The following is a 27,960-nucleotide window of genomic DNA, read 5'->3' as shown; positions in this document are numbered from 1 at the left end:
GTGTTGTATAGGGACACCTAGTGTCACTAAATCGACACAACGTCGAGTGAGTGACAGAAGGGGAACATCTCGGTTACTGTCGTAACCTCCATTCCCTGATGGAGAGAACGAGATATTGTGTCTCTCCTGCCACAACACTGAACTACCCGCTGAAATGGCCAGGACCTTGTCTCGGCTACTCAGCACACAACCTGAATGAGTGGTTGCAAACCAGCTCCTTTTATACCTGTATGTCCGGGAGAGTGGCATGCAAATTCCACTCGCCAATTCCCATTGGCCTTTTCTCAAAGATCAGAGGTGTTTGGGGCTCCCAAGGGCGACCCCTAGTGTCACTACATTGACACAACATCTCGTTCCCTCCATCAGGGAATGGAGGTTACGACAGTAACCGAGACGGTCTAAACGTTGCAAGCACGTGTAAGCCAAAAAAGTATTTTTGAAGCAATAAATCCATGTATGGATTATACTTTTAGCAGATGTTTAAACAGATCTAAAAATCCACAATAGGTACAAGGTGGTTCCCCATGAATTTATGCTCATCTCAAGTTGTCTATAATGTACCAATTTCAAAGAACAGAAATGTTTATTCATTTGTTTAGCGTGTAACCATCTCTCTGTTGTAACTTCTAAAACTATTACAAATGTATTATTGTAATTGTTATATTGCATATTCCTGCATATTATTGTCATGTTCAATAAAGTATTTCTTTCTTTTTTAAATTCTCGTTTTGCATTTTTATAATACAGTCTTTTATTGTTTGCAGTGCATAGACCTACTATTGTAGTATGATGGTTCACTTGCATTGTCCACTTAGGCTGTAGATTGTAATATAAAAATAAAGTGTCTACAATTGGACTCATATCAGCCATTTCACTAGTTTCACCTCTTAACCCTTGTGCAACCTTCGGGACATTTTTGTCTTTTTCATTTTTGTTTTTCGATCATTTTGGTGTCAGCCTAAGGTGTTTATTTTTGGGAGAATTTTGATATTTCAACCTCAGTTCCTATAATACATCTATAATACACTGTGTACACAAAATAGTTTCACTCAGGACCTTCAGGACAAAAAAGTCCCCATTAAAACTGCAATATTTGTTCCCAGTGCCATTAAACCAGATGACGCCATTTTCTCATGTTTATCCTATGGAGCAAATACATGCTATTTTCCTATTTTCTGTTTGCAGTATTATAGAGCACTGCAGGCCAATTGAATAAATGATGCAGCTAAAATTGTGTGAGTGTGTTTTGTATGTGTGTATTGAGAAATTTGTGTGTGTGTGTGTGTGTGTGTGTGTGTGTGTGTGTGTGTGTGTGTGTGTGTGTGTGTGTGTGTGTGTGAAAAACAGCAGTGGCATTGTGTAAACAAACTGGCATTTAAAGGGTTAAAATCCTGAAATGAATGCATATTTGGTAGTTTTGATCAGGACTGATGTTGGTTAAAAATCTAAGTCAGTGAAAGTAGAAAAGAATATTATTATATAATATTTTTATGGCAGTTTTTTTTTTTACGCTGACATTTTTGTCCTCTAAGGTCCTGAGTGTTTTTTGGGGGTTTTTTTTATCTGACACTGCACAAAATATTATAATGCATCAAAATCAATGTTGTTGCTAATCATTGACATAAACTGGCATTTAAAGGGTTAAAATCCTGAAAATTAATGAATATTTGGTAGTATTGATCAGGATTGATGTTGGTTAAAAAAATTAACTCATTGAAAGTGGAAAATTATATTAATATATAATAGTAAGTAATATATTGGTTATACATTTTTTTCAAATAACATAATATCAACATGAAAATAGCTCGTCATGACTCCGCTCTGTAGGTAATCTTCCGAGTCCTCACTCAAACCATTAGATTAATCTGCCAGAAGAGCAGTGTTTAATCACAACTCACGTAAAATGTTCCACCGCAAGTAACTTGCAGTTTTATGCTTCAACCACTAGACGGCCAAAAGTTACATAGTATCTTTTTTTTTTCTTTTTTTTATGATGTTTTGGCTTTTTAATGGGATAGGGAAAGTAGAGAGGTGACAAAATATGAGGGGGAGAAGAGTGGGAATGGGATAGGACCTTATGAGCCAGGACTCAAACTCAGGTCACCTGCAATGCATCAGCACCACATGTCAAAAGCACAGCCCGCTAGGCTACAGCTCTGACACATAGTGTATCTTTAACAAATTATTTAATATAACATCATGACCACTCACATGAGCCAGTCATATCTGTAGCTTTATAAAAGCTGTTTGATTTTACATGGAGAGGGTCCCCTCATGGGGGCTGCCATGTTAAGATCACATGACCAGCCAAATACTACTTAATCTCAGTTATTAACCGCCCTATTATTAGACACTTTCACTCATGAATTAAAAAAATCACGGCTGACTGTAAATAGTGAATTTAAGCAATAGCATCAGTAACTAAAAACAACTGAGTTTGAATGATGCTGCATCCATGCCCCTTAGTGTCAGTTTAAGTCCAAGACAACATGCATAAAAAATTACTGAGTGCACCTTTCAGTATTATGTTAAAGCTGATGTGTGTAATTTTTTAAAAGTTAAAATTCTCTCGTTTTCCAGCTGATTATGCAGTCAACTATCATTAAGACACTTGTAGGTTGATTTCATCTAAAAGTGTAACACTGGTGCTTTTAAAAGAGTTCTCTCGCTTCTGAAATTTGTAAGATAAAAGTGATTGTTTTTGCAATTCTGTTTGGTGTTACACATATTACACATTTTAGCTTTAACAAAGCAACTTTAACAGCTGTGTCGTTTCTGTAAGAACAGGGATTCAACAATACTGACTGGGTGCTGTTGCTTTTGTGAGGCTGGACCACACAGGTGGTCTCACCCAGCTTCACTTCATGGGTTCTGGTCGTTATAGCGGGTCTCAGGGGCGACTGGAACTCCCATCCGCAAAGAGTCATCTCAGTCTGACCATCAGGGGGCGCTGTCTTGGGGAAAAACTACACAGAACATTTGTTTACAAAAAAATAAAATAAATAAAAATTCTAGCACAAATAGGATGTTGGCCAAATAAACCAATGTTCCTATAGACAACTAGTTCAAATATTTTCCAGACTATGAACCAGATTGGAAAATATCTAAATTTCTGGAAGGGTTAAAAATGCATTTAAATTTTGATCCAACATTTATTTCTAGTGTTGCTATCTTTTTGCAGATTGTAAGCGTAAAAGAGTCACCGTTGACAACAAATTCAAGGCATGGATTGCAGTTAGATATACTTGGACATTATTCTACCTTGCTACAGCATTCAAGTATGCCCCTGGTTTGTAATATCAAACATAAAGGATCTGTTTAATTACATTTGGTCACATCTCACCTCTGTGATGCCAGGCGGGCATGACTCATTTCCCCAGTGGGCCCTGCACTCAGATGCCCAGGTACACTGGCCAGAGCACCAGCCACAACCCATGAACTTGGGCACGGTCAGACACATGGCACATGTCAGAAAGTGACGACAGCCGGGGCCTCTTTGAGGAACCTGAATCATCTGTTAGTTATGAATATAAATACTGTTAATATAGGGCTAAAGCAGGGGTGCTCACACTTCTATGGCATGAGATCTACTTTTTTCTTTATGCCATTATAATAAGATCTACCATGCATTGTAATCAGTGTTGTCACTATACCAAAAGTTCAGTAGTCTTCACCAATACCAGTGAAATTTGACGATTCTCAGTACCAAAAATAATAATAACTAATTTCTGAATTAGGTAAACAGTGTTTCAACTTTTCAAGTAATTATTTGTGAAAAGTAAACAGTAATAAAATAAGAAAAAAGAAACAAATTAAGAAAGCATTCCTTAAAGTTTCTAACAGCAGTTTCAAGTATTCAAGTAAACTTTCAGAAATTGAAAAAAGTAATTAAATGTAACAAAACTACATAGATAGCAGTCTTCACAGCATGATAATAATAATTTTTAAAGCTACTAAAGTTATCCAGCCAAAAGCAATGAATGGCTGTCTCATTTTCTTGTTGTTGTTTGATTAATATTAACGATATAGACAGCGAAAGGTCTATCAGCCTGCATTTACACTAGTCCTAATGCACAGATCAAATATTTTGATAACATTTTTTAAATAACATAACTGACTGTGTTTCTATTAATACCTCGCCAGACAAGCATTTTGAATTGTATTTGACTGTTTGACTGGAGCTATTTAAGAAAGAAAATTATTTACAGAATTAAATTTTGTTATCTCATAAATAGTTCTATATATTAGTACATATAAATATAGTTATATTGACAATAAATTTAGTTATATTTATAATATAATATTTTATTTTTATATATTTAAAAAGATCTTTTGCTTTTGTGCCACATAAATACCATTCTGATTCAGAATAAATTAAACTAGAAAACACCCTATTCGAACCTGGTGATAAACAACAGAAATTGACTAAATAATTCCATAAAAAAAAACGTTAAAAAATCTCAGGGGCTCATGCAAGTGAATTGGAGAATCATTTATTTGAACTTGTTTATTTACATGAACTGTCCGAACAAACCAATTCACTCAAATGAAACAGACTTTCTACTACTAATTATTGGTGAATTGTTTAATTTAACAACCAATTCAATACATTTGATATTTGGACATATAAGAGGTCTTTCTACTATAAAAACATACTGTAAATTTCAGAACTCAAAACTTAATCCCCTATGCAATAAAAGCATTTATTGAAACCAAGCTGCAAAAACACTTCGTTCTCTACTTCCTCGACTACCCTATGTCACTAGGGGTACATTAATTCATGACCGCCTCTTCAACGAAAAAATATCAACACCTACTTAAAATCCCTTGGCCTTGGCCCCACCCCAATTTAAGATAATTTTTTTATATATTCATGCTCTAGACAGAAATCTTTGACCACTTGATACATATCTCACGCAGCTTGTAAAAGACGCAATGTCAAGTTACAACTCTGAAGAGGAGACTCCATTATCTTTCATTCAGCTGCTCTGCCTCTTGCTGTTTTGAGAACAAACGCATCATAGACGTGTTCTTTTGATTGTTGGTGTATGAAAACATGCGCTAGATGGACATCATTGACTGGTTTAATATGTTTCCGGTGATGTGATGCTGCATGTGTGTGCGTCTAGTTCACACCGTACTTTGGACTATGTGTGTGCGCCATATGGATGTGTCATCATCGTATTTCAGCATGGAATGTATGTTTTTTTGGCTCATGTCAGTGTGGATTGCTTGTGAACCAGTCATAATACGATTCAAGCTTTGCAAAGCAACTATTATTGAAGGACTGTGCAGTTAAAAACACTTGGACCCGATGCAAAACAGTAAGTAAACCATTTCATTCATGAATATTTCAAATATCATGACTGTTTGATAGTTTATAGTGCTGAGTGTTAACAGTTGCGCTTGAGCTTAGCAGTTTAATATATTCGGATGCAATGTATTGGATGTGCGTTATGTTTAAACCCTGAAATTTAGTTTTATAATGTTGAGGGGCTCATTCATTCTCTTCCAACTGAGTTTCAAATATGGCTGATTTCGAGGGGCTGCATGCTGTTAACCAATCTTAACAGTGGTTGTTTACGTTGAGGTTTTAAGGAGGCACTTAAGCCAAAACTGAGCATTTCAGACAGAGGGCCAGAGACAGGGTGAAAAATGATCATATATTACTAAATTGTGACCGTTTTGGTGCAAAACTATTGTGTAAAACTATATAAAAAAAGAGCATTTCATGACCCCTTTAAATTAGTAGCGTCGCTACTTTTACCCCCCAAAACTGAATAGAACAAGTAGTATGGTAGTATGCAATTCTGAACATGAGATATTTTTCAAGCATTTCTGTGTTTGCTTATAGAATGTACAAATTGGAAAAATTCTTTATTTTCTTTTTTAAATGTACCTTATCTCCCACAACAAACAGTAGATGTTCTAGGGGGAGAACCGCTGCGGTGGATGACACCTTCTGGTTCTCAACAAGGGAGTAATTGGCAAAGATTATAGGGCTAGACCTTCTCAGGACAAGCTGTAATTTGAGAAGAACTGAAGTTAAACTCCACAACATATAACACATACAGTATTGTACCTTCAGTTAATATAGAAATTAATAAAACTGGAAAAGCTAGTTAATGTCTTTTTCTTTATGATTTATAGGACCTACCTGCAGTAGCCTCCCATCTGATGTGCCTATATGAGCTATTGTTTTGTTCTCGATGCTGGTGACCAGAAGCGAGGTGAGCAGTACACCTCTCATCTGTCTGTTGAAGAGGTCCACTCTGTAGTATGGCTGAGACACCAAGGTGGGCTGGTCTCTGCAGGTCATGTTGTGTTCCATGCTCTGTTCACAGATATGTATTAAAATAATCAGGGCTTGTTTTACCAACATTTGAAAGACTAAGATAATCTGCAGTACCTTACATTTTTCATTACACATATCTGTTCATCTTTGCTGCATACATTTTATGGATGCTCTGAGGTAGAACCTCTGAGGTTTGACCACTGGAGTCATATGGATAACTTTTATGTTTCCTATATGTGATTTTTTTGAGCTTCAAATGTCCGGCCACCATTCACTTGCATTGTAAGGACCTAAAGAGCTGAGATATTCTTCTAAAAATCTTCATTTGTGTTCAGCAGAAAAAAGAATGTCATACACATCTGGGATGACATGAGGGTGAGTAAATTATAAGAGAATTTTCATTTTTGGGTGAACTTTATCTTCTACTATTGCGAGTGAAGGTGGTTTTTGATATGACTTGCACAAAGCTATAAAGAGATGTGGCTTTTCATTGCATTTTTACTTATTTCATAAAACACAACAGAATATGAAAACACACATGGTTACTTATAGCAGATGCTCCTGACTAAAATTAGCCCAAATACAGCGATACGACACACAGAACTTGACAAAATCAACCACAGTTTCGATTGTTAATTTTACATTTTTACAATGTAATAATTTTACTGCTATATTATTTGTAAATGTTATAAATGCAAAATTATTTATATTTTGCAAAAATAATTGTCCTAACGTTTTGCTTCCCTTACAGGTGTATCTGCAGGACAATTTCCATTTTACTCAACAAGTGCTCACAGTTTCTGAGTTTCTGACACATTTTTATTGAAGTGCATCTACAAGTGTTTCCACACTTGATACATCAGCTGGCTTTCTTTACCCCCACCCACCTTTCAGTTGCGTGTTGTGACCTTTACAACTTCCTTTTCAGATCCGTGGATCTGCACTGTTCTTTCACAATTGTATCCGTAGATTCTCTATTGCTTCCCTCACAGGAGTCACATGACAGTTTTATTTAACTCATTTGCATAAAACAGCATGGATTTTATTAATCTCCTTCAAAGCACCATTTCTACTGTCCTAACTACTCCACTGCTGCAGCAGTGCTTTCAGTCCCCTCTCCCACAGGAGCACCTTCACTAATCTGTCTCAACTACTTCCCTGTCATAATGCTTTCCCCTGCCTTCCACCACAGGAGCACCTTTAGCTATTCAGTCTTAACTACTCTACTGTCGCAGCAAGTAGTTTCACTCTGCTACCACAGTAACAACCTAAATCTTGGCTCAACTACTCCACTGCCACAGCAGTACTTTAACTATACCTCCGCAGGAGAACTATTACTGTTGTTTCAACTACTCCACTGCCGCAGTAGTGCTTCTACTCTGCTGCCACAGGAGCTCCTTATCTATTCAGTCTCAGCTACTCCACTGTCTCAGTGGTTCTTTCACTACTAGCTCCTGCATCACAGCTGCAGTGCTTCCCTCCTCCCTGTCAATTAGGTAATTTGATTTCTCTTTTGCTCTGCTCATATGTGTTGTTTTGGGTCAGTGAAGACTACAGACATTTCTCTCTTTTTTTGCCTTCGCACAACCAACTTTCTGTTCACACTTGTCAATATGCATACAATGCATACAGGTGCATCTCAATAAATTAGAATGTCTTGGAAAAGTTCATTTATTTCAGTAATTCAACTCAAAATGTGAAACTCGTGTATTAAATAAATTCAATGCACACAGACTGAAGTAGTTTAAGTCTTTGGTTCTTTTAATTGTGATGATTTTGGCTCACATTTAACAAAAACCCACCAATTCACTATCTCAAAAAATTAGAATATGGTGACATGCCAATCAGCTAATCAATTCAAAACACCTGCAAAGGTTTCCTGAGCCTTCAAAATGGTCTCTCAGTTTGGTTCACTAGGCTACACAATCATGGGGAAGACTGCTGATCTGACAGTTGTCCAGAAGACAATCATTGACACCCTTCACAAGGAGGGTAAGCCACAAACATTCATTGCCAAAGAAGCTGGCTGTTCACAGAGTGCTGTATCCAAGCATGTAAACAGAAAGTTGAGTGGAAGGAAAAAGTGTGGAAGAAAAAGATGCACAACCAACCGAGAGAACCGCAGCCGTATGAGGATTGTCAAGCAAAATCGATTCAAGAATTTGGGTGAACTTCACAAGGAATGGACTGAGGCTGGGGTCAAGGCATCAACCACACACAGACATGTCAAGGAATTTGGCTACAGTTGTCGTATTCCTCTTGTTAAGCCACTCCTGAACCACAGACAACATCAGAGGCGTCTTACCTGGGCTAAGGAGAAGAAAAACTGGACTGTTGCCCAGTGGTCCAAAGTCCTCTTTTCAGATGAGAGCAAGTTTTGTATTTCATTTGGAAACCAAGGTCCTAGAGTCTGGAGGAAGGGTGGAGAAGCTCATAGCCCAAGTTGCTTGAAGTCCAGTGTTAAGTTTCCACAGTCTGTGATGATTTGGGGTGCAATGTCATCTGCTGGTGTTGGTCCATTGTGTTTTTTGAAAACCAAAGTCACTGCACCCGCTTACCAAGAAATTTTGGAGCACTTCATGCTTCCTTCTGCTGACCAGCTTTTTAAAGATGCTGATTTCATTTTCCAGCAGGATTTGGCACCTGCCCACACTGCCAAAAGCACCAAAAGTTGGTTAAATGACCATGGTGTTGGTGTGCTTGACTGGCCAGCAAACTCACCAGACCTGAACCCCATAGAGAATCTACAGGGTATTGTCAAGAGGAAAATGAGAAACAAGAGACCAAAAAATGCAGATGAGCTAAAGGCCACTGTCAAAGAAACCTGGGCTTCCATACCACCTCAGCAGTGCCACAAACTGATCACCTCCATGCCATGCCGAATTGAGGCAGTAATTAAAGCAAAAGGAGCCCCTACCAAGTATTGAGTACATATACAGTAAATGAACATACTTTCCAGAAGGCCAACAATTTACTAAAAATGTTTTTTTTATTGGTCTTATGATGTATTCTAATTTTTTGAGATAGTGAATTGGTGGGTTTTTGTTAAATGTGAGCCAAAATCATCACAATTAAAAGAACCAAAGACTTAAACTACTTCAGTCTGTGTGCACTGAATTTATTTAATACACGAGTTTCACAATTTGAGTTGAATTACTGAAATAAATGAACTTTTCCACGACATTCTAATTTATTGAGATGCACCTGTATATAACTAAAACATGTGAACTTATTTATTGGCCATACAAAGGGCTTGCTGTGGAAACATAGAGCTCGAGTCAAGCCTCATGCTCAAGCCCCTCCTTTACGGACAGCTAGCAAAATATTTTACCCTTACTAATCTGTTTACCATTTCCACTTCAGGTGGACATGCAAACTTGTGAAAGTAAAATACAGTGGGGTAAACTTCTATAGAGGTAATTGGGAAACCATAGCAGTTATTATTTTTGTGTTCTCGTTTGCTCCAACAGCAACTATTATAATTCCACAACTTTCAAAAAGAGGACAAAAATAGAGAAAGATGGAATACGGCAGTCAGAAGAGAGAAATATGGCAAATTTACTGTCACTCCCTCAGCAGCTGTATATAAAGCCCTTTTACAGCTGTATTGACTGTTTTTTTTTTGTTTTTTTTTAATGAATGCCAGGGTAATATAACAAAGAATGCTATAAATTTATGTTAAATAATAAAAAAAAAAAATTAGATATGAAAAAGTTTGCTAGATTTATGTACACTTCTTAAATTAAGGCAGAAATGCATCACAGTCTTTGAAAAGGGTTCATTGGGTGCAATTTTTACAAATTCCACCTTTCATTTATTTTCTAAAAATAGACATTTACCCAGACACAATTTAATATTGTTTTATAAAGTAATTTTAATAAGATTAGCAGTTCATATCTTTAAAGAAAAGCACAAGAATAAAAAAGTACAAAAAATAAATAACACAAATAAAACAATATAAAATAACAGGACACTACTTCCAGCATGCTTTTTTAACATGAATACACAGGAATTCGGCATGTTGCTTCCCAAATGTTCCAGTACCCTGAAATCGGAGCCATCTCTAATCAGACATTTTTGCATCAGTTACCTTCACCTGTTGCACGAGTGTTGCATCAGTAGTATGGGAGACCTGCCCTAGTGAAAAAGTAATACACCAAATTGTATTTAAAATAAATTTATTTCATGATAAGTATACTACAAATACATTAACATATCTATGTACTAATTGAAAGTACCATGTAATTGCACTTATTTCATGCTTTCTTCAAATGCATACAGAGGAATTTTGATCATTACAAATTAAGTGGTAAAGAAGTATAGCTTTTACAAACGCAATTAGAAGAAGTATATAGTTCAAATATAGTGTGCTTTGAGAAAGTGCACTGGTTAGGTGCTTGTTTCCATCTACAACTTTTACATCTACAGCAAGTTTTATGATTCTACAACTTGTTTGAACAGTGTTAAATGTAATTGTCATAACAATTTTCTTCAAGCACAAACAAATGAGTAATATGACTTAGAAATATGTTCCTAATATACTGTATATACTGTATGTATACAGTATATTTTAAATTATGCCATGTCTGTTCTGAGAACTTATAAGAATGCATATTTCATTTGCATTTCAACATCCTATTATCACATTAACAGAGAACAAACGTCTTATAACTCAGATGTCTTATAGCAAGAGGTTACTAATGCTAGAAACTTATTAATTCAAAAATTATATTTAAAACATTATTTTGAGTACTTTTTTAATTGCACATTGCACATTCCTTAAAACATAAGAGTGATACTAAATTTACATGTGCAGCAGTCACCGCGCCAGAACCCGTTTTGAAGTGGGGGGCCCTCAAATAGGCTGGTTGTGACATCATCACAACAACATTAAGTAGGCAGTATGCAGAGTGTGTTGTACACCCAATTTATACCAGACCAGCTTCCAAGATTGTCAAAATCACAGTGATTAGTTATTTATCTAAATAAATATTAGTCTAAAACTGTCCCCTTACACAGTTCGAATGTTGACGCAATCAAACTAAAAATATTTAAATATGCTTCCGCTGAGAGAGACTGGCTATGTGCTTGTCATTATTTTCAGTTCACACAAATCGTTGCTCAAACATTTTTTTCAACAACATGAAATGCTGTCTGTTAAGCCATTGATGATGATTCTACTGGAACACTGAGTTGGTTCAACTGTGGGATCTTGTGTATGGGTTCCTCCTCTTGATGTATCTATTAAATAAGTCTCAATCAGTCTTTTGTTGTTTGTGTCTGCATTCAACAATGTTACACAAGTACAGTATGCCCTGTGTTTTATACCATTTTTAATGCAGCATATTCCATTTGACATTGTGTGACTTGAAGAGGTAAGGGTTGAAGTAATTTCCTCATTCCCAATAATAGGTTGCAAAGCAATATTTGTTCATTATCCCATTTTGTCTTATGCTGCTGACTTTGTAACTTTATTACCCGCAAGTTAGCCACTGTTGGCCAGGGGCCTTTGTAGATCAGTGATTAGATGGATCAATCAGACGTCTGCAATTTTTCACTTTGTGCAGAAGGCAAAATGGCACGTTTACCTATTTTTAAAAAATGTCAGGGGTTAAAACTACATAGAATTACAGTCCTTTCCAGGAATATACTGCAGTGTTTGTTGATGTTTCTGCTTGGGGACTTGCTATTGGCTGTTGTGTTTGCATAATTAATGTGGTAGGTCTGTGTAGGTTTTGGGGACTGTTTGGGGGTTTTATTAACTAACATTTAAAAGTAATTGGGTTATAGTTATGTTTAGAGTTCAGCTTAATGTTAAATATGTCATTTTATTTTATGAAAAGGGGTTATTTTTTAATTACCCTGAATGAGATTAGTGTTGTTTTGAGACAGCTGTGATCCTGTGTATATTAGTGAACTATTAAATGCAGCTATTCAGTGTGTATATTGTTAATTAACAGTGATTAAAACAACACAATGCTTTCTTTCTCCAACTTTCTTCCCAGTAATACCCATGCTAAAATACTTTTAATAGAAGTGTGAGAAGTACATATATTAATGCCAGCTGAAATTCATTTGTGGTGTGGGCCAGCAATATATTATCTATATAACATTAAAGTATGTCCAGCACTCTTACAGTGTTATGGAGTTGCAATTGTAATGTCAGCAAAATACATTATATGTTCACATTGATTCAGTTCTGTGTATTTCAAAAATGAAATACAAGGGTAGATATTTAAAGTGTATTAAAGTATACTTGAAACAGTTCCATTTTAGCACAACCAAGTATACTTAACACATCTTTAGTTGCACCACAGCACTGCTTTCGGCAAACTTAAGTGCATTAAGTACAAAATTAGTTGTTCTAATTTAGCAGACTTTAAGTATACCAATTTATAGTCTGCCAGCAATACACTTTACTATACTGAAGCACCCAAGAATAAAGTGTGCTTAAGTATATTATTTTTTCACTAGGGTGGATTCTCGTCCCAAATTGAAACCAGAAAGTAAATGTGTTTGCAAATCAGTGATGAGCTCAATTCAGAGGTTCGATTTTCCCCCTTAGACTACTTTTTTACTCACTGATTGTTAGATTTAGGGTTGAGGTTTGGGGGTACAGTTAATAAAACATGTATGAGCACCAGTTTCTGGGTAAAAAATAATTTACCCAGAAACTGGTGCTCACACATTCTCTTATGTTCAATAACACTTCCGGCTTCGGCCACCAGGCGCAGTGCTTCGAATTTCTGTAAGCACAAGCTCAAGAAAAGTCAACCTGCTGTTTCCATATTCACTGTGAGATCAGTCTGTTTTTTTATTTTATTTTATTTTGAGAAATACATTTTGGATATTCCAGCAACCTAGACTGCCAATTTTGATATTTACCACAAAAATTCAAACAAGTTCCAAACATAACACATAACAACAGGATCTCAAATACCTCTGCACTTCAGTACTGCATTGTTGTGCTGTGATTCAAGCTCTCAGACGTGGCTATCAGATACATTTCATGAGTTGTTTGGGAATCTGATTTTCCAAACTAGAGAAATAAATCATACAAACCTCGGCCAACTAAATAATGGCTCTAGCCATTAACTGGAACATTGTGAAGAAAAGTACTCTGAACTTTTCATATAGTTAAAGTTTGCTATCTAAACTTGTTCTGAACTAACAACTTGGCCTGAAAATAGATTTTTATTTTCCCTATTTGCCTTCCTATCAAATAAATTCAGCATAATTCTCAAAAATGCTTTATGCATTTCATGTGTTTTGGAAAAAGAAATGCAAAGAAGTAGGCCTATATCCAATTTGAGTGATGTTGTGTGCATGTCTTTCTCTTTGGAATGTCACATTAAAATTACACCGTCACTGTTATTTTCTCCTTTGACTCATTTCCTGGAAACTTTGACCTCATGGAAGAACACACACTCACCCTCTTTCTGTACACAGTGTTTTATATCAAACTCACAGTCACATCCTTTGGATAATGTATGATATTTGGATGATGTCTTGTTTAATTAGGTGTTTTAGTTTATATATATATAGTTGCTACAAAAAGTATTTGGGCACTTAAGCTTTAGGTAAAAAAATAAATCCTATTGCATTAGATAAAGAACAAAATAGAGCAAAATATTTAAACCATGTGCCATTTAAACGAAAGACAGCACAAGCACACTTCAAGCAAAACCTTTCACAAAATAAGTCTATTAAATTTTTAATAATAAAATAGGTCAACAGCTCAAAATTAGGATAAAAAATATGTGGACCCATTCTGGATGTCCAACATTGGATGGAGCATACCCATAGTTAAGGTGACAAACTATCTGTGGTTACTCTGCTAAAACACCAGTGTGAACTTGAGGGGAACTGATTTTAAATAAAAAATTTAAAATAAAAAACATAATTGCCTTTTATATTATCATTGTACTAAAGCTTAAATAATTCAGATATTATCTGTGAAATATTTACTGAAGTTTACAGTAGTTTTTTTCTACTCACTATTAGAGTAATGTTAGATGTATAAACCTGAAGGTAAGCAATTAAACAACAATTTCAATTTAAATCTATTGGTACAGTGCTTTCACACACAAGAATAAATAAAAAAAGGGGGCCTGGGTAGCTCAGCAAGTAAAGACACTGACTACCACACCTGGAGTCACAAGCTCAAATCCAGGGCGTGCTGAGTGACTCCAGTCATGCTTCCTAAGCAACCAATTGGCCCGGTTGCTAGGGTGGGTAGAGTCACGTTGGGTTAACCTCCTCGTGGTCGCTATAATGTGGTTCTCACTCTCGGCAGGGCGCATGGTGAGTTGATGTGCATGGATGCTGCGGAGAATAGCGTGAAGCCTCCACACGCGCTAGGTCTCCGCAGGAACGTGCTCAACAAGCCACGTGATAAGATGTGTGGACTGACGGTCTCAGACGCAGAGGCAACTGAGATTCGTCCTCCGCCACCCAGATTGAGTCACTACGCCACCACAAGGATTTAGAGCACATTGGGAATTGGGCATTCCAAATTGGGGAGAAAAGGGGAGGAAAATAAATAAATAAATAATCTAATACAAATTCAAAGCAAGTTTATAGAGAATATTCCCTAACAGGGAGAAACTCTTTAGAGAGATACACAAACACAAACTATGTTTGATAGTTTGGAAAGGAAGGAGAGACGAACACTTAGAAATACATAATATATTATATAATATAGTATTTCAGAATATATGAAACTATATTCAGAATTTTTTATGTTCCTTACTGTTAAAAATCTATGGCTGTTAATAGAATAAATAATCAAGTTTATTCTCGTGATTTACGACCAGTCTTTGTAAAGCAGAATGAAATGGTAATAAATGTCAAATTCTGTAAATGTTAACTTTGTTTTATTTTATTTTATTTATTTTTTTATGTAATGGTTTTCATTTTGCCATTTTTATACTTTTTTTTTTTTTTTTTTTGTCTAATATTTTCTGCGGACCCCCTATTACCTCCTTGCAGACCCCCGGGGGTCCTCGGAGCCCAGTTTGAATACCCCTGATTTATGTGATTCATTTTGTAAAGAAATTAATTTATTTTTGCATTGAAATTCATACGTTTAAGTGTGGCTTTTTGGGGCCTTGGAATTTCCATTTATACAGTAAATATATATAATGTGCCAACACACTCTCAAGAAAAAACTTCACTGTCTTCACGGAGAGGAAAATTTCAGCAAGTAGAACCTTTAGTTTCACTATGTTTCTCACATGTTTCACATGTGACACCGGAGGACTTTGAATGCAGCATGAGTCATTTGGAATACACTATATTGCTTTTAGTCATTTTCGGAAAAAAAATTGTATTTGCTTGTAACATTATTACTTTTGTATTATTGAGTACTGGTTAGGTTTAGGTGTAGGGGTGGGGTAAGGTCCTTCAAAATATCTATATAATTGTGCAATCTTACTAAAATTGTTGCGACTAAATTTACCTGTTTGTTACATGTTTTATATTGTTGTTGATAATTGGTTAGTTTTATGAATGGGGTTAGGTTAGGGTATGTCAAATATTGATATGATAGTATAATGTAAAAGAATGTATTTCTAAGTATAATAAAACATTTTGCGGTTAAATACATGTTAATATTTGAAGATTGTTGAGCCTGTGACAGAATCATCTGAACTCAGGAGGCACCATTCTGTCTGTGACATTTTCATGGTGCAGGAAAAATGCCGCTGTGGTGATGCATTGCTTATGAGAAACAAGTATTAGGAGGGGACATTCGCATTCTAGACAACATTTTATGGTATAAAAATGTGGATATGCCCATGAGCGTAATATGAGTGAATAGCTTTGGGCCAATTTTCCCCGAAAAGTATTTAAAATTTAAAATATGTATAGCTGCTAAAAAGTTATTTGTTAACTTTTAGGAATATGATGGTATATAGATGACCTCAAAGCTAAAAGACATGGATTAATAGTCACAAATGTCCAGTTTTGATTTCATGGTGTTCAAGTATTTATGGTAGATTTAAAACACTTACCATGACAATGAACTCGGTACCCTGCATCGTTATGAGGCACTTAGCACTAAAGTTTCCTGAACATCTTAGTGGAGCCAAAAATCTACAAAGTGGTCTGGCTGCTTGCCAAAAATGCTCCTCTAGACCACTTTGCATTACAAGTGCATTGTTTTTCTATTGTCTTTTTTCCATTGTCAAAAAGCTTCCTGGAGGTTTGAATTCAAAACACAATGAATGCAGCAATGCAGCAAAATTCTGAATGAGGATGCAGGACTCTATTTTGAGGATCCTGCTGTACTTCAGAGCAAGAAAACATTGTGTTTCAGTCTGTCATTCAATAGATGCTAGTTATTCAATCTTCCAGGTCCTCTGTTACTGATAGATACACCCATGTCTACTCTGGTTAGCACTGACCACTGATCCTATCAAATATATTATTCCAAGGGAGGGGCAGCATATGCATCAAAGCGATTAAGAGTGTTGCCAGATTTCACTAAAAAAACAAGCTATGCATTTACGCATCATTGGGTAGGTGAGGGGCTGAGAACCCTGCTGAAAAGACCAGCATTGCTGGTCGCAAGCTTACATTGTGTTTTGTGGGCTGGTCACCCAGCATGGAATGGTGGTGTGCTGGTATCAACCAACTTCACCAGCTTGGTTTTGCTTGTGAAATGCATGGCTATGCTGGTCCACCAGCTAGACCAGCACCATACCAGCACTAACCAGCTTAGACCAGCATGGGAATTATATGCTGGTTAAGATGGTCCATTTAAAAGGGAAGGGAAGAAACATGGGAGGAAAATAGAAACAAACTATAGCAAAGTGCTTAGTTTTGAACTTAAAGATTAAATGAAAATTCAAAATGACAAAACCAGTTCTTTTGAAAATAAGATCACCATAATCACCATAACTGCTAAAATATGATAAAATCCAAAAGGAAATCCTGGGCTTCAATGTTATTATGCCAACAGGTCAGGCATGGGCCAGTTGCAAGAAAATACTTATATACAGTAGCAACACCAAACTATCTTTCAATAAACCTGAATTATTGTCACAGCCATACAGTATATTAAAATGACTATTTTTTTAAATTCCTGGACATACTGAACACTTGTACACTATGTTTATTGTTGGAGTTAAATGTACATGACAGAGAGGTTTATAAGAACTCACAACACCACATGGTAAACTCCTTATTATAGTTTATAATTTTTAAATTGTTAAACAACTTTCTTCAAGGGCCCAACTGTTTCATTCCCAAAGGATTCCAATTAAACCACTTTTGATGCCCCAACATCAGCAGTTCACAGATCAAATGGTTGTTTTTCTGTGCCACAAGTCAAAATAGCTGTTGATCCTACAAAAAAGACAAAGCGTTTCCCATAAACAGTCAGCATTTTGTTTGTGCCACAGACATAACATTGTTCAAAAGTTTCTGAACAAGAGCTTTTAGAGAGCCTTGGTGTTCAAAAAGGGGTTACAAAAGGTTTTACTTTTTTTTTTTTAAATCAGACCATAGATGGGTTATGGTTTATGAGTGTACCTCATTTAGCATTTTTATTATCCTCCATAGAAGTGGCAATCCGACTAAGCCCACACTACAGAGTGCTCAAGCAGACTCAATGGACCTTTATGACCCATACTGTGGCATTCAAAACAAGAGGACAAACTAGGCTTTAGGCTTCTTTAAGATGTCATGGTACCACATCATCAACTAGAAAGCTACATAAGCTACATAATACATTTATGCCTCTGCATAAAACCAAAAGAAATGCAGCACTACACTTTTGAATGCAACAATCTGTTACTGACTTTCCCTTTTTATTACTCGCAGGACGAAATTTTCATATACAGGGGTTTGCCTGAGTCAACTGAGCAGCTGAGATCAGCGGACTTTGTGAATATGCTGTTACTGGAGATATTTGCCGCTGATGCTTCGGACAGGCAAGTATTAGTGGACAGATCCCATCGTACCTCCGCACCAAAACCTTTTCCTGGGGCCATTAATTGTCCACATACACACCTACCTCTGTGTGTAAGCTAACACTATGGCTCACCAACAGACATCTAGGGTAAATTCTATACCAGTGCAAACGGATCCACTTCTAACCAGGGGCTGGATTCACAAAACGTTCTTAAGAAGAATTTCTTCTTAACTACCATTTTCTTCTTAATTTCTAACTTCAAAAAATAGTTAAGAATATTTTGTATTCCCAAAAAAACTTCTTAAGAAAGTTCTTATCTTTTTTCTCAAGATCGTTCTTAAGAAAAAACGTATGAAGCATTCAAGCATCTTAAAGTTAGGATAACCTCACATTAGTCTTATATTCTAAAAGTTAAGATGTTTAATTAATTTACTGGGTTTTTCATTTTGAGTCACAATGGGCTGTTTGTGATTTTAGACCCAAACATTTTTTTTGACAGTTTTGTTTTTAATGATATTTTTATTTTCAGCTTTCAAACCATGTAAATGTTTCAAACAACAATAAATGTTGTTCTGAAGCTTATTAATGTGGTGACCAATCATTATTAATAATAATTATTATTATCAAGCTTCCCAAGATAACTTTTTCCTTGCAGTAATTTCCTCAGCTCTTGTCTACTGAAGTTTTTGTTTCTTTTCTTTTCCTCCATGTCAAATTAAAAGTTATCAAATGGTTAGCAGCAAGTAAATTCTCCTATGACAGGTAGTGTCGTTAAACGAACACATCTCACGCACTTTACATAACATAAAATGATTGTGAGGTGCTTTTTACTTAAAAAAAAAAAAAAAAAAAAAGATTAATAGATAAATGTATCATTACGATTTAGCAGTGCTGAAGTATTGACTTTGGCTATGTGACAAGGCAAGCCTATGAGCAGGCTGATCAGACAACTTCAAAGCCTGTCTTTTTATTCTTAAGAAAAAAATTAAGATGTTCTTAAGAAAATATTTGAGAACTTCTTAAGAATTTTTCAAGAATTGCCCTTAGGAACATTCTTACAAACTTCTTATAATTTATCCTAAGGACTTTCTTAATTTTTTTCTTAAGAACATTTTTGTGAATCCAGCCCCAGAAGTAAGCCCCAAAGTGGTGAGGCTCTGCTCTTCCTGTACAAATATTAGCTGCATTTCTACTATCGGGCCAAATGAGGGCATGCTAGTGTGTGCCAGGGTCAGTTGCATTCCCGCTGTCATTTCCGAGTCTTCATCGAGCCTCCTCGGAGCTTTCTCTGGGCAAATGGCCTTTGGCCTGCCGATTACCAATGGGCCAAAGAAGGCCAATAGGGGACTGAGGCGGGTTCATTGTCAAAGGCGGAGTTTCGCAGAGTCAGGTCAGAGGTTTTAACACCAAGATACTCATTTCCCATATCTACCAGCTTACCTAAACAGATCAACAGAGAATCATCAATACTGGTCAGTAGACATAATCAGTGCTCTTCTGAACATTTGGGCTGATGAAAATGTGCAGCGTCAGGGCTTCTGGTTAGGTAATGCGGTGTTAAGACGTGCAGTGTCTACACCCTATTTTGTCTTCATACCGAACCCATTCTATTTTTCTCTGTGTACCTCATTTGCCGAGCTTCAATCCAAATGAGCAAATTGACGAGTTCCGGTGGTAAACAGCATATTCAAGCCCAACACACGCAGGCCGGCCACGAAGGCAGCAAAATGGTGGATAACGAGTCTGGATCTACAACGCTGACAATCAGGTCTCTGATTAAAGAACTAGAAAAATTCAGAAAAGACATGACTGAAGAGTTTGTCGCTTTGTTAAATAGCTCATTGGAACCACTTCGATCTTCCATTGACTCAATTGGTGCAACATTGGCAACTCAAGCATCCACTATTAGCGAGATGGAAACAAGCCTCTTTGATCATAGTGACCGAATAACACAGCTAGAGCTTGACGTGAACGCCCTGCAATTAAAACTGGCACGCGTGGAAGAGGAAAATGTGGAGCTTAAAGCCAATGTGGAAAATTCAGAATATTAGGAAAATTAGGATTGCCTGAGGGCATTGAAGGGAAGGACGTGAGGCAGTTCATGTCTAGCTTGTTCCACAAATTACTCGGTGACTCCCTCTTTGAACGACCCAAGTTGGATCACGCCCATTGCAGCCTGAAGCCCAAACTTCAGCCTGAGGAAAATCCGTGACCACTTATCATCAGATTTCATCGATACATTGTGAAGGAGATGGTTTTAAAATGGGCAAAAACGCACAAGGACATTTCCTATAATGGCCATAAAATCAAGTTGTACGAAGACTACAGCACAGCATTAGCAAGGAAGCGGGTGGCTTTCAACAGAATCAAGGATGCTCTCTACAAGCAAGGTGTGCAGTTTGGCATGCTATACCCTGCTCGACTTCGAGTCAGCTATAATGGGTCAGAGAACTTTTTGACTCCCCCGAGGCAGCTGAGACATTCTACTGTCAGAACTTTCCTGAGGGAACAGACTGATGTTGCTACACCTTTTAAGCAAAAGTCGCTGGATGTGAAACTCATTGATCACGAATCACCGTAAGCTTACTTAACGGTTGCTCAGAGTTTGTTTTTTAAATGAGTGGTAACCGCTCTACATATGCATCTTAAAACAAACTGTTACTAGTCATTTCAGAATTTTATCTATTATTGTTTCTTTTACATTTACATGTGGCACACTGTTTTGTGACAGTCCTTTAGATACTGGATATATGAATGCTGCACTGCTTTGCCTTGGTTTTATTACCATTTTAAGTCACAGAATAACATTTTACTAATATTCAGATATTTGTTCAAGGTGTTCTAATCTACTTTTAAGGAGTTGACAAGACTACATGGTAAATCGGTTGTGTAATCACAGGTTCTGGCATCTTGTCATGTTGAAAAGATGAGTGATAGTTCATTTTTACTTCTATTTTTCGTTTTGCTATATTATAAATGAATTGTCCTACTGTGAACACAGGGGGGTTTGCTGGATATGCTGTTAAATGTATTACTTGGAATATACGTTGACAAGGTGGACAGATTAAGCGATCTAAAGTGTTTTCACACCTGAAGAGTTTGTCTGTTGATATCGCTTTTCTACAGGAGACAAACCTTCAAATCAATGACCAGGCTAGGCTTCGTAAACCATGGGTTGGACAAGTTTTTCATTCGGGTTTCAACAGCAAAGCCAGGGGTGCTGCTATTTTAATACATAAATGGCTAAAGTTTGTCCCGTTCAAAACTTTCTGATCCTGGGGGTTGATATATCATAGTATGTGTCATCTTATACGAAACTCCCATCATAGTAGTTAGTGTTTATGCACCCAATTGTGATAGTCCTAGTTTTGTGACTATGCTGTTTTCGCATCTTCCAAATTTAGACACACACGGTCTTATATTAGGAGGGGGTTTAAATTGTACGATTGATCCAGTCTCCCACTTCGATGTCTAAGACATTTTTATCCCTTATGAACCAAATAGGATGTGTGGATCCCTACCGCTTTTCTCATCCAACTTCTAAAGATTTTTCCTTTTTCTCGAATGTCCACGGGGTCTACTCGTGTATCGATTATTTTTCTATTTATAAAGCCCTTCTACCTCTAGTTAGGTCTACAGAATACTCAGCTATTGTAATTTCGGATCATGCCCCACATATTTTAGACCTTTCTTTCCACTCAAATTCATACAGACACTCCAGCGGCTGGAAGCTTAATACTGGGTTGTTGGCTAATAAAGAGTTCTGTGATTTCATCTCTAAGAACATTGATTTCTTCCTGGAAACTAACAAATCAGACACAGTATTGCCAACACTATTGTGGGAAACATTTAAAGCATTTATACGTGGCAGCATTATCTCTTTTAATGCATACCGGGTCAAAGCTAGGAAACTGAAACAGCAGGAACTCATTGATGCAATATTAGAAATAGATGCAAAATGCAAGCACATCAAGCCCCAATTTGAAAACTCAATGCTTAAAATTACAAACAGAATTTGACTTCCTATCAACCAATAAAGCTGAGTATTTACTGAAACGAACAAAAGCTACATATTAGTTGTATAACTATTAGATAGTTACATCATGATGGTGCCGCGGATGGCCGCCTCGGTGTGGAGCACTTCTATTGTTTTGTTATTTTTTTTTGTTTGTCCTATGTTTAGTAATATTTTTTCAGTCAGTTTTACCAGAGACAAACTGCTGAACATTCGACAGCATACACCATTAAATATTTTCCTGGATTTCGAATATTTGGACGTTTTGTTTGACATTCTAGTCAGAGGCGCGGCTGTGTTGTTTAAACGCGCTATGAGATGCAAGCGAGGGAGATGAGCAGGCGTGCTGGTCAGGCTCCATCGGCGTGGCTTTCGAACAACGCTGCCGAGCATTCATCTAGCAAATCTCCGCTCTCTCCCTAACAAAACGGACAAACTACATCTCCTCACCCGCACAAACAAGGACTTTTCAAACTCTGCTGCCTTGTGCTTCACAGAAACCTGGCTGAGTGAATCCATTCCGGACAGTGCGTTACATCTGCCGGGCTTTCAGCTGTTCAGAGCGGATTGCATCGCGGAGTTAACGGGGAAAACGAGAGGTGGTGGAACATGCTTTTACATCAATGAAAGTTGGTGTACAGATGTAACAACGTTAAAGAGGATGTGCTGTCCTAATTTGGAAGCGCTCTTTATTAACCGTAAGCCTTTCTACTTGCAGTGGGAGTTTTCCTCATTTATTCTGGTGAGTGTGTATATCGCACCAAACGCGTGTTTGAACACAGCGCTGCAACAGCTGGCTGATCAAATCACAGACATGGAACAACAATACCTGGACTCAGTTATTATTATTCTTGGGGATTTTAACAAAGCAAACCTCACACGTGAACTGCCCAAATACAAACAGCACATCACATGCCCAACCAGAGACAGAAATATATTGGATCACTGCTACACAACAATAAAGGATGCATGTCGCTCTGTCCCTAGAGCAGCTTTGGGACTATCTGATCACTGTCTGGTTCATCTTCTTCCAACCTACAGACAGAAATTAAAATCTGCTAAGCCTGTATTAAGGACTGTAAAGAGATGGACCAACGAAGCAGAGCTGGAACTACAAGCCTGCTTTGACTGCACTGATTGGAGTGTTTTTGAGGCTGCAGACACCAATCTGGACGAGCTCACAGATACTGTTACATCATATATCAGTTTTTGTGAGGATATGTGCATTCCTACTAGGACTTATTTAACATTTAACAACGACAAACCATGGTTTACAGCGGAACTCAGGCAGCTTCGTCAGGCCAAAGAGGATGCTTACAGAGTTGGGGATAAAGTCTTGTACAATCAGGCCAGGAACACACTGAATAAGGGAATCAGACTGGCTAAATAAAAGATACTCTGAGAAGCTGAAAAACAAGTTTTCAACTAACGACCCTGCATCAGTGTGGAGTGGCATGAAACAACTTATGAATTACAGCACTCCTGCCCCCAACCCTGTGGTGGACCAACAACTGGCTGACGACCTGAATATGTTCTACTGTAGATTTGAAAGGCCCAATCTCACACCCCACACCCACTCTGACCTTCACTTCACACAAACACAAACACCTCCTGCAACCCCCCTCCTCCCCCCTCCTGCTACTCAACCTGCTACTCAATCTTCTGTGAAGATGATGTGAGCCGTGTCTTTCGACTACAAAGGATAAGGAAAGCACAGGGCCCAGATGGCGTTTCACCTGCATGTCTTAGATACTGTGCTAACCAGCTGGCCTCCATCTTCACACAGATCTTCAATAGATCACTGGAGCAGTGTGAAGTCCCATGCTGCTTCAAACATTCTACTATCATCCCCATCCCAAAGAAACCAAAAATCACAGGACTTAACGACTACAGACCTGTCACCCTGAGGTCTGTGGTCATGAAATCATTTGACAGACTGGTGTTGGCCCACCTGAAGAACATCACTGGACCCTTTCTTGATCCCCTTCAATTTGCTTATCGAGCAAACAGGTTTGTGGATGATGCAGTCAACATGGGATTGCATCATATCCTGCAACATCTGGACAGACCAGGGACATATGCAAGAATCCTTTTTGTGGACTTCAGTTTGGCTTTCAACACCATCATCCCAGCTATACTCCTATCTGTCTATCTGTCAGTGGATTACCAGCTTTCTGACGGACAGGCAGCAGCTTGTGAGACAGGGGAAACTCATTTCCAGCACCTGTACAATCAGCACTGGTGCCCCCCAGGGATGTGTGCTCTCCCCACTACTCTTCTCCCTCTACACCAATGACTGTATCGCCAAGGACCCCTCTGTCAAGCTCCTGAAGTTTGCAGATGACACCACTGTCATCGGCCTCATCCGAGATAACGATGAGTCTGCATACAGAAGGGAGGTTGAACAGCTAGCTGTCTGGTGCAGTCAAAACAACCTTGAGCTGAACACGCTCAAAACGGTGGAGATGATTGTGGACTTTAGGAGGAACACCCCAGCACTGACCCCCCTCACCATTCGAAACAGCACTGTGGCAGCAGTGGAGTCATTCAGGTTCCTGGGCACTACCATCTCACAGGACCTGAAGTGGGAGACACACATTGACTCCACTGTGAAAAAGGCCCAGCAGAGGTTGTACTTCCTTCGCCAGTTGAGGAAATTCAACCTGCCACAGGAGCTGCTGATACAGTTCTACTCAGCAGTCATTGAGTCTGTCCTCTGCACTTCAATAACTGTCTGGTTTGGTTCAGCTACGAAATCAGATATCAGAAGACTACAAAGGACAGTTCGGACTGCTGAGAGGATTATTGGTTGCTCCCTGCCCCCCCTTCAAGAACTATACACTTCCAGAGTGAGGAAAAAGGCTGTAAAAATCACTCTGGACCCCACTTACCCTGCCCACTACCTTTTTGAACTGTTGCCTTCTGGCTGACACTTCAGAGCTCTGAGCACCAGAATTGTCAGGCACAGGAACAGTTTTTTCCCTCAGGCTATCCATCTCATGAACAGTTAAATTGCCCCATTGAGCAATAACTATGTGCAATACACAGTTTAGTCTTTCTTATATTTATCCAACACATCCAACCTCCTTTGCCATTTCATTCCTCTGAAAAAAAAAAAAAAACTTTTTCACTGTACATAACAGATTTGTATTTACACTGTACATAACAGATTGTATTCTATTTGCACTACCCATGTGTATGTCTGTCTGTACATATGTGTATAATTATTTTTTATTTTTTATTATTATCTATGTCTTGCTGCTGTTTTTGTATTGTTTTTGTATGGTTGTACACTGGAAGCTCCTGTCACCAAGACAAATTCCTTGTATGTGCAAGCATACTTGGCAATAAAGCTCATTCTGATAAAGCTCATTCTGATTCTGATATTATGAGCATGGAGACAGAGCTAGCCATCTACTAGCCTCCCAGCTTAGGCACCAATCTGCATCCCACCTTATCTCACAGATATATGATTTCTCACACAGGCTTATAACGGATCCAGTTAAAATTAATTTGGAATTCTCTTCTTTCTATGCTAATCTTTATGAATTTGAACCACCCTTAGACAGAGCTGGGTAGTAACGCAATATATTTACTCCGTTACATTTACTTGAGTAACTTTTTGGGAAAACAATTACTTGCATGATTTTATGGTGGGTACTTTTCACTCTTACTCAAGTAAATTTCTGATGAAAAAAATGTACTTTTACTTCGTTACAATGAGTAGCGTTCCTGTCGTTACAATACTGGTTTTAATTTAATAAGTGTTAATAAATACGTAATTTATTGAGATTTTTGAATGGGATTCTTACGACAGCGGAACTTCACAGCTGCACGCTGTCACACAAGTTGCGTTCAACACTACAGCAGCAAGCACACAAAACATACATTTCTTCACTCCACGCAATGCCGTCATTTTACACCAAGACAAGGACATATTTCAAGATTAAAACTGCAGCTCCAACTTAAGAAAACACGGTGAGGTAAGTTTTAGAGATTGTGACAATGTGGGCTTGTCTGTGTCATGGTGAAACGTATTCATTATCAGCATGAATCTGTAACTGTGGGCTCTTATGACCTCAGTTTCTAATTGTAAATTTTTATATCAGCGCTGCAACATATCAGTACCTACACTATAAATCCTTGTAAACATCCACATTAAGTGCAAATGTTTCGCCCTGCCTATAGCGATTGTGAGCATTTCTGCACGTGCAAGGTTGGCACGTGCTCAGCGTTTGACAGATGCGGGCGGCTTTGTCTTATGGAAAACAAGGTTCCGAACACAGAGATAAGGTGCAATTCACCCTTAGTGTACAAAACTACTTCTTTAAATTCTTTCGACAGTGACAATACTGGAACTACACTGAACTAAATTCATGCAGGACGTAAAAAGCTGTGAAATAAAGACAGAAGGCATGAATAAAGCATGATCTTGCTTCAGTTTATAATTAAACATTAAATATAACTTTGGACTGTGTGACATTGTTCACATTGTTCACATTTTTCACCGTAATAATTACTAGAAAAAGGTTTCCAAACCTCTCTTCTAATTGACAGATTCGTCCAAATCTGAGAAGCATCCTTTAAATGATAGTTCAGCATTAAATTAATATTATATCATCATTTCCCTGCCCTCATGCTCTTCCAACTCCGTGAAACTTTTTGTATTCTGTGGAACCCAAAATATGTTGTATGCTGACAGTCTCAGTCACCATTCATTTTCAAAATATGGAGGGGGAAAAAAAAAAACATGCAGTGAAAGTAAATGTTGATTAAGGTTAGCATTCTGTCTAACATCTCCTTAAAGGAATAATTTTTCCAAAATTGAAAATTCTGTATTTCATTTACTCACCCTCATGCCATCCCAGATGTGTTTGTTTTTTTTTTACTTCTGCTGAACACAGTGATTTTTAGAAGAATATCTCAGCTCTCTTAGTTTATACTAGAATGCAAGTGAATGGGTACCAAAACTTTGAAGCTAAGAAAGCACATAAAGGCAGCATTAACGGAATTCAAATGACACTAGTTCAATCTATGTCTTCTGAAGGGATATGATAAGGGTGGGTGAGAAACAGATCAATATATAAATCCTTTTTTACTAATAAATCTCCACTTTCACATTCTTCTTCTTGTGTTTTTGGTGATTCAACTCTTTGTGCATATCACCACCTACTGGGCAGGGAGGAGAATTAATAGTAAAAAAAGGACTTTATATATTATAAAGTTATAGATACTTATCTGTTTCTCACCCACACCTATCATATTGCTTCTGAAAATCATATGAATTACTTTTATGCTGCCTCTATGTGCTTTTAGGAGCTTCAAAGTTCTGGTCACCATTCACTTTCATTGTATGGACCAACAGAGCTGAGATATTCTTCTAAAAATCTGCATATGTGTTCTGCAGAAGAAAGAAAGTCAAACACATCTGAGATGGCATGAGGGTGAGAAAATGAGAGCATTTAAAATTTTTTGGTGAACTATCCCTTTAATTTGATGCATGAAAGAACATGGTGGTGAATGATGACAATTTCCATTATTAACAATAATATCAATATTATTATTATTATTAATCATTCTGTAATGCATGTTAAATGTGTATCATGTACTGGAATATAGGAGAGTAAACATCAATTATGTTATATGTGAAAGTAACTAGTTACTAACTACTTGAGTATTAATTTTATTGGATACTGTCTTACTCTTATTCGAGTAATTTTTTACATTATTACT

The 27,960-nt window shown here is 37.4% G+C and overlaps 1 protein-coding gene across 3 annotated transcripts in view; it reads right to left on the bottom strand.

The window, feature by feature from the left end:
- mst1rb (macrophage stimulating 1 receptor b) overlaps positions 1 to 27,960 on the bottom strand; it is a 67,557-nt gene that overhangs the window by 21,804 nt on the left and 17,793 nt on the right. For all 3 annotated transcript variants that reach the window (XM_051673470.1, XM_051673469.1, XM_051673471.1), the window contains 4 exons: positions 6,158 to 6,334; positions 5,900 to 6,022; positions 3,344 to 3,514; positions 2,806 to 2,966 (listed from right to left, as the gene is read on the bottom strand). In XM_051673470.1, coding sequence (XP_051529430.1) covers positions 2,806 to 2,966; positions 3,344 to 3,514; positions 5,900 to 6,022; positions 6,158 to 6,334 — 632 coding nt within the window. The remainder of the gene's footprint in view (positions 1 to 2,805; positions 2,967 to 3,343; positions 3,515 to 5,899; positions 6,023 to 6,157; positions 6,335 to 27,960) is intronic.

This window comes from Myxocyprinus asiaticus, chromosome 35 (genome assembly GCF_019703515.2).
Source record: "Myxocyprinus asiaticus isolate MX2 ecotype Aquarium Trade chromosome 35, UBuf_Myxa_2, whole genome shotgun sequence".
NCBI lineage: Eukaryota > Metazoa > Chordata > Actinopteri > Cypriniformes > Catostomidae > Myxocyprinus > Myxocyprinus asiaticus.
Note: the sequence above shows the minus strand (reverse complement) of the source record. Positions and strands in the feature narration are given on the sequence as shown.